We start from the raw sequence: 12,101 nt of genomic DNA, 5'->3' as shown, positions 1-12,101 counted from the left end.
CAATATAACTCAGCTGGCTAAATGCTAGCTAGCTAAGTTTTATGTCTAAAACTGAAGAATGGGTCTTCTGGGGAGATGGAGCAGCAGAAAGTCTAAGACGAGTTGTCGACGCTGGAATATAGCAACAGGAGGACGAGGAGGGAAGTGAGTCCCCCAGGCCAAGGAAAGATCTGAAGCAAGAGCTGAAGCCATGGGGAGACTGAGGAGAAAAACGTCAACGAATGAGGCACCGGGTGGCACCTTCTCCCCAAGTAGGGCTCACCGTAGGAGGGGCGGTTCAGGACTGTGGACATGCGGCGACTGCTGGCAACCCCAGAGGCCTCCACGGAGAGATCCAGCAGAGCAGAGGGTGCTGTGGCTGCACAGACCTGACCTTCCTGTGGGACAGAGCGACCGGCAGGGAGCCAAGTGGGCTCGGAACTCTAATAGCTGCTGGCTCCGCCTAGCGGCTCCCAGCTCAATTCAACAGGCTGAATGGCCTGGTTGCAGTGTCGGAGAGAGACATCCACGTAAATTTTGGGAGAAACAAAGGCGCAGGCTTCAGCTGCTTGCTAGGACACCAGCACCAATCCAGACCCTGTTTCCATGTGCTGTCTACCAGTGACGGGAGAGACGAACCTAGAAGCAGGTATTTTTTTCTCCATCCCGCTTTCTTTCTTGTTGGCCCCCCCCACCTTTTCATTGTTTGACCTTATTTTTACAAATGTGAACATGGTTTCTAGCTTTTTAGAAGCTTTCTGCGATCCTGCTCTGTCCTCCAGTCTGGCTTCTGATCTCTGCCTCTTCTTTTACCAATCCCCCAACTCTTTTTAAATTTTCTCCCCTAACGGTAAATTGGCATGCTGAGGGTTTACTTACGATTTTCTGGTTTGTTTTAGATTTTATTACATAATCACAAAACAGAATTTAAAAGGTGTTAGAAAGGCCGGGGAGAGAGCTCAGCAGCACAGTGCCTACCTGGCAAGCACAAGGTCCTGAGTTCAATTCCCAGTTTAAAAAAAAAAAAAAAGCTGCTGGAGAAAAGAAACAGGGGCTGGGGAGATGGCTCAGTGGTCTAAAGCACCTACTTAGAACAAGCTTAGCAAAGCACAGGGACCGCGGTTCAATCCCCCAGCACCACATGCCAGCCGTGCACCCTGGTGGGCTGAGCTGGCCACACACAAACACACACACACACACACACACACACACACACACAAATAAATAATAATAAATAAAAAAAATTTAAAAAAAAAAGAAAAGAAACAGAGTACCTCTAAAGGAAATCCCATCAACATCACAGCTGTTGTCTCAAAACAAACCCTCAAGTTAAGGAAAGCTTGGGGGTAAGGTATTTGAAGTCCTAAAAATAACTTCCAACCCAGACTGAAGTATCCCAGAAAACTAGCTTTCAGAATTGATGGAGAAATAAGACACTTCCATGAAAAAGAACACTTAAGGAAATTCATAAACACCAAATCAGCACTCCAAAATGTTCTCAAGGACATTCTAGAAAGAGGTTAACAAGGACTATAACTCCATGAACCCCAACAGAATGAATCTACCAGGTAAGGTAAATAATTCCATAGGGGGTGGGGTAGAGAGGGAGCCAAAAACAGGAAAATAACATCACAAGGATAAGATCATACATAGTTATGACCATCAAAAAAAAAAAAAAAAGTTTTTTAAATGTACTTGGTACAGGGTCTACAGGATGTTCAGGGTCTTACTACATAGATCAGACTCCTACTGATCCTCCTGTTTTCAGCCTCCCAAGTGCTGGGATTACAGGTGTGTACCACCACGCCCAGTCTCAATCACCTCTCAGTGCGCTCTGCCTAAACAGGTGCTTTAATCTGCTGAGCTATTTGGCTGGCCCTTTTGATTTTTTTTTTTTTTTTTTTTTTTTTTTGTGGAACCGACAGGGGATTGAACTCGGGCCCTTGTGCTTGCCAGAGAAGTGCTTATTCTACTGAGCCATCTCCCCAGCCCCCTGAAAAAATTTTGATAACAGGGTTTGCTTAATTGCTAAGGTTGGGCTCAAATTTGTATTCTTCTTGCCTTGGCCTCCTAAAGTGCCAAAAGATAGAGTTCTAAGGTCTGCACAAAGGGTTAACTCACAGACAGGTTCCTGGGATTTATTTAATGATTCCTGGAGTGGAGAAATCTAAAAATCAGTTTTGTAAGATTTCATTCACTAAATTTTTAACCATGTGCTGGACACTGCCAAATGATCTCTACCTTTATAACATCTCCATAAGAATGTTTTATTCCGAAAGAGATGAGAATTGTTAGCACATACCTTCTATTCTAGGGTTAAAGCCAACTGATGTCTTCCCCCCACCCCCCACCTCCAGGTTTAAAAGCTGTTACCCTGGCTTTCAGGATGGGCTGAGGCCTTCAGACTTCCAATATGTGCTGTATCTGTTATGTTAATAAATCTTTCAGCCTCAATAGGATGTGTTATCTCTGGTCTAAATTTTGACCCTTAAGTCAGCAACAAGAATAAAATCATGCAACAATTGAGCCAGGACTCAACAGAGGTCATTTGATTTCAAAACTCAACCTTTTAGCCGCTCAGTGGTGAAAATGCAAACATAAAACAAAATAATAAAACATAACCATTCCCCCATCTAAGAGACAAGTTGTTATCATAATCAGTCAGCAAGACCTTAGGCAGCAGCTACCACAGATATACTTTCTTTTTTTTTTTCTTTTTTTTTAAAAATTATTTATTTATTGTGTGTGTGTGGCCAGCCCAGTCCACGAGGGGGCGGGGCTGGCTGGCATGTGGTGCTGGGGGATCGAACCGCGGTCCCTGTGCTTTGCCAAGCCTGTTCCAAGTAGGTGCTTTAGACCACTGAGCCATCCCGCCAGCCCCCTACCGATATACTTTCAACACTCACTTATTTGCTCAGTGTATAATTATGAGGTGTGTACTATGTTCCAGGGATTGTTCTAGACTTTAGGGGTCAAGAGAAAATGCCTCATGGCGCTCACAAGGTAACTGGGGAAGGGTGCACAGGTAACATCTACAGTACACCAGAGGGTGAAAAGTGTGAGGAAAAGGAAGGGGCAAGGGGCCCTGGCTGTAGAGCTTTAAATCTAAGTGAGGTGGCCAGGAAAGATGTCCCCTGAAAAGTGAAAGCTGAAGAAAGACCTGAAGGAAAGAAAGGAGGCAAGTCACACAGACATCTACAGAGAAAAGCCAATTAGGCACAGCAGACACAGCTCAAAGGTCCCTGCTGGGGATGTATTTAAGTAACAAAGTGGCCACTGTGTGAAGGACACGGCAGGATGTGGATGAGAGCAGGAAGACACTGGAGGGTGTCACGGGGATGTAGGCTTTTGCCCCCACATGGGAAACTATCAGGTTTTGAGCAGAAGCGCGACATGTTCAAACCTAAATTTGCAAAGCAGCATTCTGAGTGGGGTAGGGACTGTGACAATTGGCAAAGAGATGACGGTGGCTCAAAGCTAGAGATGCAGAAATCATTAGTGTAAAATAGAACTGGCAGAGTTTGCTCACAGACTGGGTGTGAGGAGGCAAAGAATCGGGATAGCCCTCAGGTTTGTGGAGCAGCCTGACGGGGTGAGCCACCCTCAGGCAGCAGTGCATGCTGGGGAAAGGGCATGAGCGCAGAGGATGGCTGCTGGTTTTCAGTTTAGGGCAAGCACAATTTACAGCGTATTATTATTCAACAGCCCTTAGAAACTTCCAAATGTGACCAGCCACCAACTCCTAAATATGAACTTCGAAGTTATCACTAACCACAGGCTGGCTATCTAAAAAGCCCAAGGGAAGGTCTACAAAGAAGAGGTCTGAGGACTGAACCCTGCATTCAGATGTTGGGATACTACAAAAGGAAAAACAACTAAGTGACGACAAAAACTGAGACCGGGATGTCCTGATGAAGGCATTTTTTGAGGGAGTGAGAGATAGAGACAAATGCTTTAGAGAAAACAGTCATGAAACAGAGCTGACCACTGGACTGAAGGTGGCAAAAGTTACTAGGGACCTGAACACAAGCAATTTCACGAAGCCGTGATAGTCACAGGTTGTAGAAAAAAAAGGAAGGTGGATGAGGTGGCACACACCTGTAATCCTAGCACTTGGGAGGCAGAGGAAAGAGGATCACCGCAAGTTTGAGGTCAGCCTCAACTACACAATGAGACCCTGTCCCAAAAAGCCAACCAAACAAGGTAATGAAGCTTGGATGGTGAGTTCAAACTTCTATCTCTCTCTCTTTCTCTCTCTCTCTTTTTTTTTTTTTTTGTATTTTAGGGAAGGGCCCACAGGGTGTTCAGGGTCTCACTACTACACTACTAGATTGGACTCAGTGATCCGCCTGTTTACAGCCTCCCAGAGAGCTGGGATTACAGGCCCATGCCACCACACCCTGCACCACCACGCCCAGTCTTACTTGCTGTCTCAGCGTGCCCCCCAGGCGGGGCCAGCATGGTAGGTCCAGGGATCGAACCCCCAGTCCCTGCACCTGCTTGCAGGCGTTTTATTTTTATTTATTTTTTAAAATTTATTATTTATTTATATGTGTGTGTGTGTGTGTGTGTGTGTGGCCAGCTCAGCCCACCAGGGGGCAGAGCTGGCTGGCATGTGGTGCTGGGGGATTGAACCGCAGTCCCTGTGCTTTATTAAGCTTGTTCTAAGTAGGTGCTTTAGACCACTGAGCCATCTCACCAGCCCTTGCAGGTGTTTTAATACATCAAACTTCTCTTTTGAGGAAGTTCTCCTACCTCCTGTAAAGATAGCAGAAAATCTGGGTGCATGCCCGTAATCCCAGCACTCTGGAGGCTGAGGCAGGAGGATCACTGCAAGTTTGAGACCAGACTGGGGTACAAAGTGAGCTCAATATGAGCCTGAACTGTATAATAAGATCCTGTCTCAAAACAAAACAAAACAAAACACAACAACAAACACAAACGAAAAAAGACGAGCAAAAAAACAGCCAGTAGAGAAAAAGGCCAGTAGGGGCCAGAGAGATAGCTCAGTAGAATAAGCGCTTGTCTGGCAAGCGCAAGGGCCTTAGTTCAATCCCCAGTTCCACAAAAAAAAAAAGAAAAAGAAAAAAAAGAAAAAAAGGCCAGTACGAGGACTTTTCTTTTAAAGATGTAAGAAATTATAGCATACTTGTGTGCTAAGGGTACTAATCTATTAGAGAAGGACAAGCTGCATAGAGGAGAGGGTGCTGGAGGAATACATCTTGGTAAGTAGTAAAAGATGGGATTTAGATTATTTTGGTGGGGCTGGGGAGATGGCTCAGTGGAATAAGCGCTTCCCTGGTAAGCACAAGGGCCTGAGTTCAATCCCCAGTTCCACCAAAACAAACAAACAAACAAACAAACAAACAAAACCCTCATAGATTATTTTGGTGGTTTTCTTGAGACAGTCTCACTTTGTAGTGCAGGCTGACCTTGAACTCACTGTGATCTTCCTGCCTCAGGCCCCGAGTGCTAGGATTACAGGGGCATGCCACCTCAACACCTGTGAAAGGCTGGCCAAAGGGACATTATTAGTCCTCCCACAGCTGCAAGAAAAGGAGAATATGTGGGTGGAGGCAGAGGTGGCCAAAGTGTGAGGTCTCTCTCCCTGCTACCTGCCCAGCAATTTATACTACAAATCCACAGTGGGAGAGAACCACTCCAAAGCGCTCCTGCTGCATGTGCGGGACCAATGCGTACCCTGGTAGGAGCCCATTTCTAGGAAAACTGCAACAAAATAAAGAGCTGGGGGGCCGGGGAGATGGCTCAGTGGAATAAGCGCTTCCATGGCAAGCGCAAGGGTCTGAGTTCAATCCATGGTTCCGGGGGCGGGAAAAAAAAAAAATCAAGAGCTGGACTGAAGTACACTGAGGAGAAGGATAAGTTCTGGGTCACACTCCACACTGGTCGCTATTCCTCGAGGGAAGCTTCCTTAGGAAACAGGGTCTGTGAAAGATAAGGCAGGAGAGGAAGGAAGGAAATGGAGAGAATGGCAAGGAGGTCTGACAGAGGATAAGCCTGCGTAACACAGAAGGTGCACGCTGGCTTATGATGAGTGGCCTTGGTTTGTGTCTCCCTACTAGCTGTGTGTCCTCCAGCAAATTACTTAAGTGTCTCTCATTCCAACCCCAACTCTTTTTTTGTCTTTTTGAGATGGTCTCACTATGCAGTTCAGGCCAGTGTTGATCTCACTCTATAGCCCAGGCTGGTCTCGAACTTGCAATGATCCTCCTGCCCCAGCTTCCCCAGTGCTGGGATTACAGGCCTGCGCCACCATGCCTGGCTCTCTCATTCTCCTCTGCACAGGGCTGGTAGAATAAAGACCCACTGTACAAGGTAACTGAAGGGTCAGCCTCATAGTACAGCTCAGAAAAGTTTCTGTTTTCCAATACTGGCAGGCAACATTTTCAGTTTTGGCCACTGTTCTGCCAGGCAGACAGGTATCCCAAGCCCTGCAAGTTCTAAAAGCAATGAGACAAACAAGTTTAAACCAGTGATTCTTGTCTTACAGGAGTTGATAGTCTAGATGAAGGAATAAGATAACACTAACAACACTTAACATGTCAAAAGATTTATAGGCGGCACTGTGGTCCAGTGGTGCAGACGTCGGGCATAGACGAGAGCCTAAACATGCATGTTATCCCTAGATGACAAATCAAGTCATAAATGGATTTTTATCCCCTAGAACTGGGTTAGACACAAGGTCTTAGCACTGAGCTACATCCCTTGTCCTTTTTAACACTTTTATTTGCTAAGTTGCTCTATTGCCCAGGCTGGGCTTGAACTTGCCATCCTCCTGTCTCAGCCTCTCTGAGTGCACATTACAGATGTGCACCACCACACCTGGTTCATTACGGGATTCTTCCGAAGTGGTTTTTGTGCATACAAATGCTCATTCTTGTAATATGTGCGTGTGTGTGTGTGGGGGGGGATTATCCTTCTATTCCTCTTGTCCTCAGGGGGCCATACCAAGGCCTTGCCTGAGAGCCCAACGCTGACCTATAAAGCCGGCCTTCTCCATAGTTCCTTCTTGGCAGAGGGACCTGAACTTCAGACTTCACTCCCTACACCTTTCAATTCAACTATAAAAGGAATCAGTAAACAGTGCCATGAGCAATCATTAATTGAATTCCCAGAGGGCACCAGTTTAAGGCCTTGCTCTTTCTCTTCTCTTCAGAGGAAGAGATGCAAAGTGTAAAAGACTTATCCAAGTTCACAGACACCGTGCTGGGTTACGATCAGAGCGCAGGCAATATGTACAGTGCTGTCAGCAGCCCTAGCAGGTACTAAATTGCCTTCCTCATGCAAATGCTAGAGGGCAGAGTAATTAGTATTTCTCACATGTGATCATATGTCAAGATCTGTGTTAAGGAGCTTCTCAGGCATTATGTTAAACACTGCCCTGCAGTTGGGAACAATGGCATATGCCTATAATCCCAACTATTCAGGAGGCTGAGGCAGGAGGATTGCCAGCCTGGGAAATACAGTGAGATCTTGTTTCAAAATACAAGATAATAGGGGCTGGAAAGATGGCTCAGTGGTCTAAAGCACCTACTTAGAATAAGCTTGGCAAAGCACAGGGACCACGGTTCGATCCCCCAGCACCACATGCCAGCCAGCCCCGCCCCCTGGTGGGCTGAGCTGGTCACACACACACACACACACACACACACACTAAATAAACGTAAAAACAAACAAAAAAACCCCAAAATAATAATTTTTCTGGAGACTCAGTATTCAAATCTCCAAAGAAAAGACAAAAGTGTTCTTGCTGCCCACCTTAAATGAATTGTACAAGGAACAAAGAACAGACTTGATGGACTTGTAAATCCTTAGTCCTTTATGCAAACAGTGGTGGTGTTGCTTCTCCTAAATATTCCCATTTAAAATGCAGACAAGAAGTGTGTTGCTCCGTGAAGGTACAGGATGTGGGAAAACATTGCTGATGGTAGTGTACATAAGAGCAGCACCAAGTCCTGAACCAGAGTCATCCCATGCTAACTCTGAGGTAGGTTTTTTTTTGTCTTTTTGAGACAGGGTCTTGCGGTGCAGCTCAGGGTGGCCTCAAGCTCACATTGTAGCCCAGGCTGGTCTGGAACGCCTTACGATCCTCCTGCCCCAGCCTCCCCTGTGCAGGGATTACAGGCGCGCTCCTCCACCACGCCTAGCTTGAGGTAGGTTATTATTAAATGCCCTTGGAGGAGGACAAACACCCGCGTGTAACTGTAGGTGACACTGCTTTAAGAAATCTAGTCTCTCCTGCAAGCCCCCAGAGGGTCCGGATCTTTCCCGAGCTAGGTTCGACCTCACGTACTTTGGCTTCTCTTAGGGGCGGATGCTTTTCCCTCCACGGTCCACCCTTCCTTCCAGTCCCAGTCCGGGTCTGGCTCTCAAACCTTGCATCGGGGAAGTGCGACCTCGCAGCCCGGTTCCCATCCCCGACATTCCGCATGCTTTCCTTTCCGGAGGCTACACTCTGATGGCAAAAAAGTCCAAATACTTGGGCTTGAATTCTGGTTACAATCACCTCTGGCTTGCCCTGTGACCTTGGGCAATTCAAATCCCCTCTCTGAACCTCTTTTCTTTTTTCCTTATCTCTAAAAGATCGACTCCGCTCTAACATGCTGCGGCGAGGCGCGGGATAACTGACTGGGATGATGCTCCAAGGCAAAACCGAAGCACTGCCCTGGGGGAAGGAGGTCCCGCCTCGCCCACAGACCTTGCCCTGTGATCCCTCCCTCCGCAGACCTCTTAACCAGGCGACCTCTATTACGTTCCTGTCCCCTATAACCCCCGGACCAACCTGCAGGCAGGCTCCGCCCAGAACTGCAGCGGGGAACCGACGCTTCAAGGAGACCCCAACCACCGCCGCCATCTTGGCCACTGACGTCACCCCCAACCCTTAACTCTGAGGTCGCTCTAGGCCCACTTCCCGTCGAACACCGCGGCGCTAGCGGCCCCGCCGGAGGACCCGCTATTCGCCTAGGAATCCAGAGTGGGAGGTGGCTTCCGGTTTCGCGGGTGGGCGGGGAGAAGGCGGAGCTAGTCAAACGGAGCATGCGCAGTGCTGGCTAACATGGCGCATGCCCTTTGGTCTCCCGGTTTCTTAAGGTGACCTTCTTGGTCGGAGGGGGCGGAGTCTGATCAGGACGTTTCCCCCTAGAGGGTGGGGCTAAGCTAATTAGGGGCGGGGCCATTTAATTTGAATTTTTTATTCTGATTTTAACCCCCGTCTGCCCTAGGCTTTGCCAGTCTTATTGTTTATCTCCGACTTATTTCTGTTCAGGTTTCAGCAATCATGAGCTTCAGTGGGGGACAAATTGGGATAGTTGGTGAATGAACCATAGACCTGACAAAGGTCTCATTCCTTCATTAATTCACTCATATGTATGTACGAAGCTCCAGCTGTGTGGCAGGCGCCACCCCTGTGGCAAGGTGCAGTGTGTGTAAAAGCCATGCACTGAATTCCCTCTCCGAAAGTGTAGGTGGGCAAGTGACAGGGCTGCACAGTAGGGGAGAGTTCAGGGAAGGGCATCCCATCCTTGGTGACTTCATTAGCTACCACGTGCCAGTAACATTTCTACCATGCGCCGAACACGACGCTCCATCATCTCGTTTAATCCACACCAGTCCTGCTCCCTCTGGGCGCAGTGTTACCTCGTGGCCTCTGTGCTCCGAGTCTCTTGGTCTCTTCAGGCACCCCAGGTGGTGATTTTGCAGGCCCCCATGTTTGCTAACATTGATGCTTTTCCCCATTGATGCTGTGCCAGTGGGTTTTGACAAAGCGAGGGCACCTTTTTTATAGCCTGTGGGTTCCACACTCACAGCTCACTTAGGGAGAGTGAGATGGACAGATGGACTGGTGGGGAGGGTTAAGTTTCTGGAGTCCTAGGCTGGACCTGCCAGTGTGGCCTCACTGTGACTCAATACTGGAATCTGTTCTTGCCATCTGCCTCAAGGGACCCTTGGGTCCCCAGAGCTGGCTGACGTCATGGGAAGACTGTCGCTCTTCTAACTCCTCGTGAGATGAAGGAGGGGTGCAAGGGATGTATTTCCATGTGGAGGAGGAAGACACTTCAGATCCAAGGCATGGGAGTGAGAAACAAGAAGGGAGGCGGAGAAGCTGCATTACAGGGACAGAGAAGACTGCAGGGACTTGAGCGGGCCTGGAGGCCTTGGAGTTGTGAGGAGAGTGGGTGGTTGGTCCTCTTGGCATTTTCAGGATTTTTTTTTTTTTTTTTTTTTTGGTGGAACTGGGGATTGAACTCAAGCCCTTGCGCTTGCCAGGGAAGCGCTTATTCCCCTGAGCCATCCCCCTGCCCCAATATCAGGCTCAGGAGGAGATAGCTTTTTTTTTTTTTTTTTTTTTTTTTTGGCAGAACTGGGGATTGAACTCCTCAGGCCTTTGTGCTTGTCAGGCAAGCACTTATTCTACTGAGCCGTCTTCCTGGCCTCAGGCTTCTTTTAGAAGTGGTCCTTTTGGTATTTTCAGAGTTCCTTTGCCTCAAAGGCAGATGCCACTCCTACATAAACTAATGCTTTACTTTGCCCAGGTCACCTTGGAAAAAGCAATCCGAGGCCAGGAGAAGTGAGACTGTGATTTATGGCGAGGCTCTGGGTGCCAGGGAGCCCACAAGCCCAGCAGTCACATCATTCCTGGGACTCATGAGGATTTGGGCAGCTCAACGTTAAGGAGGAATAATAAATTCTGGGCGGCTGTACCTCCGCCCTAACTTTCTGGGATTCCAGAAAGGCACAACTGCTGAAAGATTTAGAGGTTTTCATGGCTTGCTTTTGATTTTGCTTTGGACTTATGTCAGAGCCTCCTTTTTTTCTAATTTGTTGTCATCTCTCTAGAGAGTGATATATTGCTTTTCGCCAGACTTTCTGCTCTATGTTTATACCTCGTCACTTACAAATGTGTTTACAGAAACAGTCTTATCTCATCCTCAAACGGCCCTTTTGGATTGAAAAAACTGTTCGCATTTTAGAGACTTTTTTGGTCTCCTCCTGCTGCTCTTTCTGCTCCAAGATTAACGCCTTCAGATGGAGGTCTTCTGATAGTAAGAAAGATGCACTGCGGGCTGGGGAGATGGCTCAGTAGAATAAACGTTTCCCTGGCAAGTGCAAGGGCCTGAGTTCAATCCCTGGTTCTGAAAAAAACAAAACAAAACAAAACAAAACAAAACAAAAAACCAGCAGAAGAAAGGTGCCACCTTGGTGGGAATGAATGTTGCTTTAAGAATCCCTTTTGAGCCCTTTAGGGCTGGAGATTAAAGTCCAGAATTAATTATTATTATTATATTTTTTCTGTACCAGGGATTGAACTCAAGACCCTGCGCTTGCCAGGCAAGCGCTTATTCTACTGAGCCATCTTCCCAGCCCCTTCATTTACTTTTGGCCCATAAGCCATTGCCCTCTTCCTTGGCTCTGGATGGTCCTTTCTTTTATCCAGCTGTCCTTTGGACATCTCTGCCTGAGTGTCATATAGGAGAAAGAAACTGCCAATCTGAAAGATATTTGGGAAGGATTTTTTTTTTTGGCTGGTTCAGGCTGCCTTAAGGGAGGGTCTGGTAAGGCAAGGTTGAGTCCCCGGCACATGACTGGGTTTGCCCTAGCAGGCGCTTAAACAACTGAGCTAACCCAGCAAGCCCCCTTGAAAAATATTTGGGATGAGTTCATGTTCTCTAAAATTGAAGAATGAATTTTAGGAACAACGGAGGTTACGAGCAGAATATATTTATTGAGGAAAAGAAAGCTTCTGTCCGAGACGGGGACAGAAGGTGATCCCAGTGGGATGACAAGGAACCTGTGTTTTCTAGGGATTTTTATAGAGCAAAACCAGAGGTGAGGCAGGTCCAAGGTGGGAAACATGGGAACTCGATAGGTGGGCCTGAGGTGGGACAAAACTAGGGTCAACCAGTAAGATTGCAAGCACCATTGCTCAGGTAAAATTGATTAAATCAGCATCAAATGGGGAAGTGAGTCACGTAGCAAGTGGGCATGAACATAGAACAGGGACTTTTCCTATGGGGGGTTGGGTTAGCGACTCTTCCTGGTTTTTAAAATCTTTTTTAGGGGAAGGTTTAGGGACTTGAACTCAGGACCTAGTGCCTGTCAGG

General features: G+C 47.4%; 1 protein-coding gene across 1 annotated transcript in view; it reads right to left on the bottom strand.

Moving 5' to 3' along the window:
• Window positions 1-9,002, bottom strand: part of Sdhb (succinate dehydrogenase complex iron sulfur subunit B) — a 24,428-nt gene extending 15,426 nt beyond the window's left edge. The window contains exon 1 of the mRNA XM_004637686.2: window positions 8,783-9,002. Coding sequence (XP_004637743.1) covers window positions 8,783-8,854 — 72 coding nt within the window. The 5' untranslated portion in view covers window positions 8,855-9,002. The remainder of the gene's footprint in view (window positions 1-8,782) is intronic.
• Window positions 9,003-12,101: the final 3,099 nt, after the last annotated feature.

The sequence above is a fragment of the Octodon degus genome, unplaced genomic scaffold, assembly GCF_000260255.1.
Source record: "Octodon degus isolate 3935 unplaced genomic scaffold, OctDeg1.0 scaffold00092, whole genome shotgun sequence".
Classification (NCBI taxonomy): domain Eukaryota; kingdom Metazoa; phylum Chordata; class Mammalia; order Rodentia; family Octodontidae; genus Octodon; species Octodon degus.
Note: the sequence above shows the minus strand (reverse complement) of the source record. Positions and strands in the feature narration are given on the sequence as shown.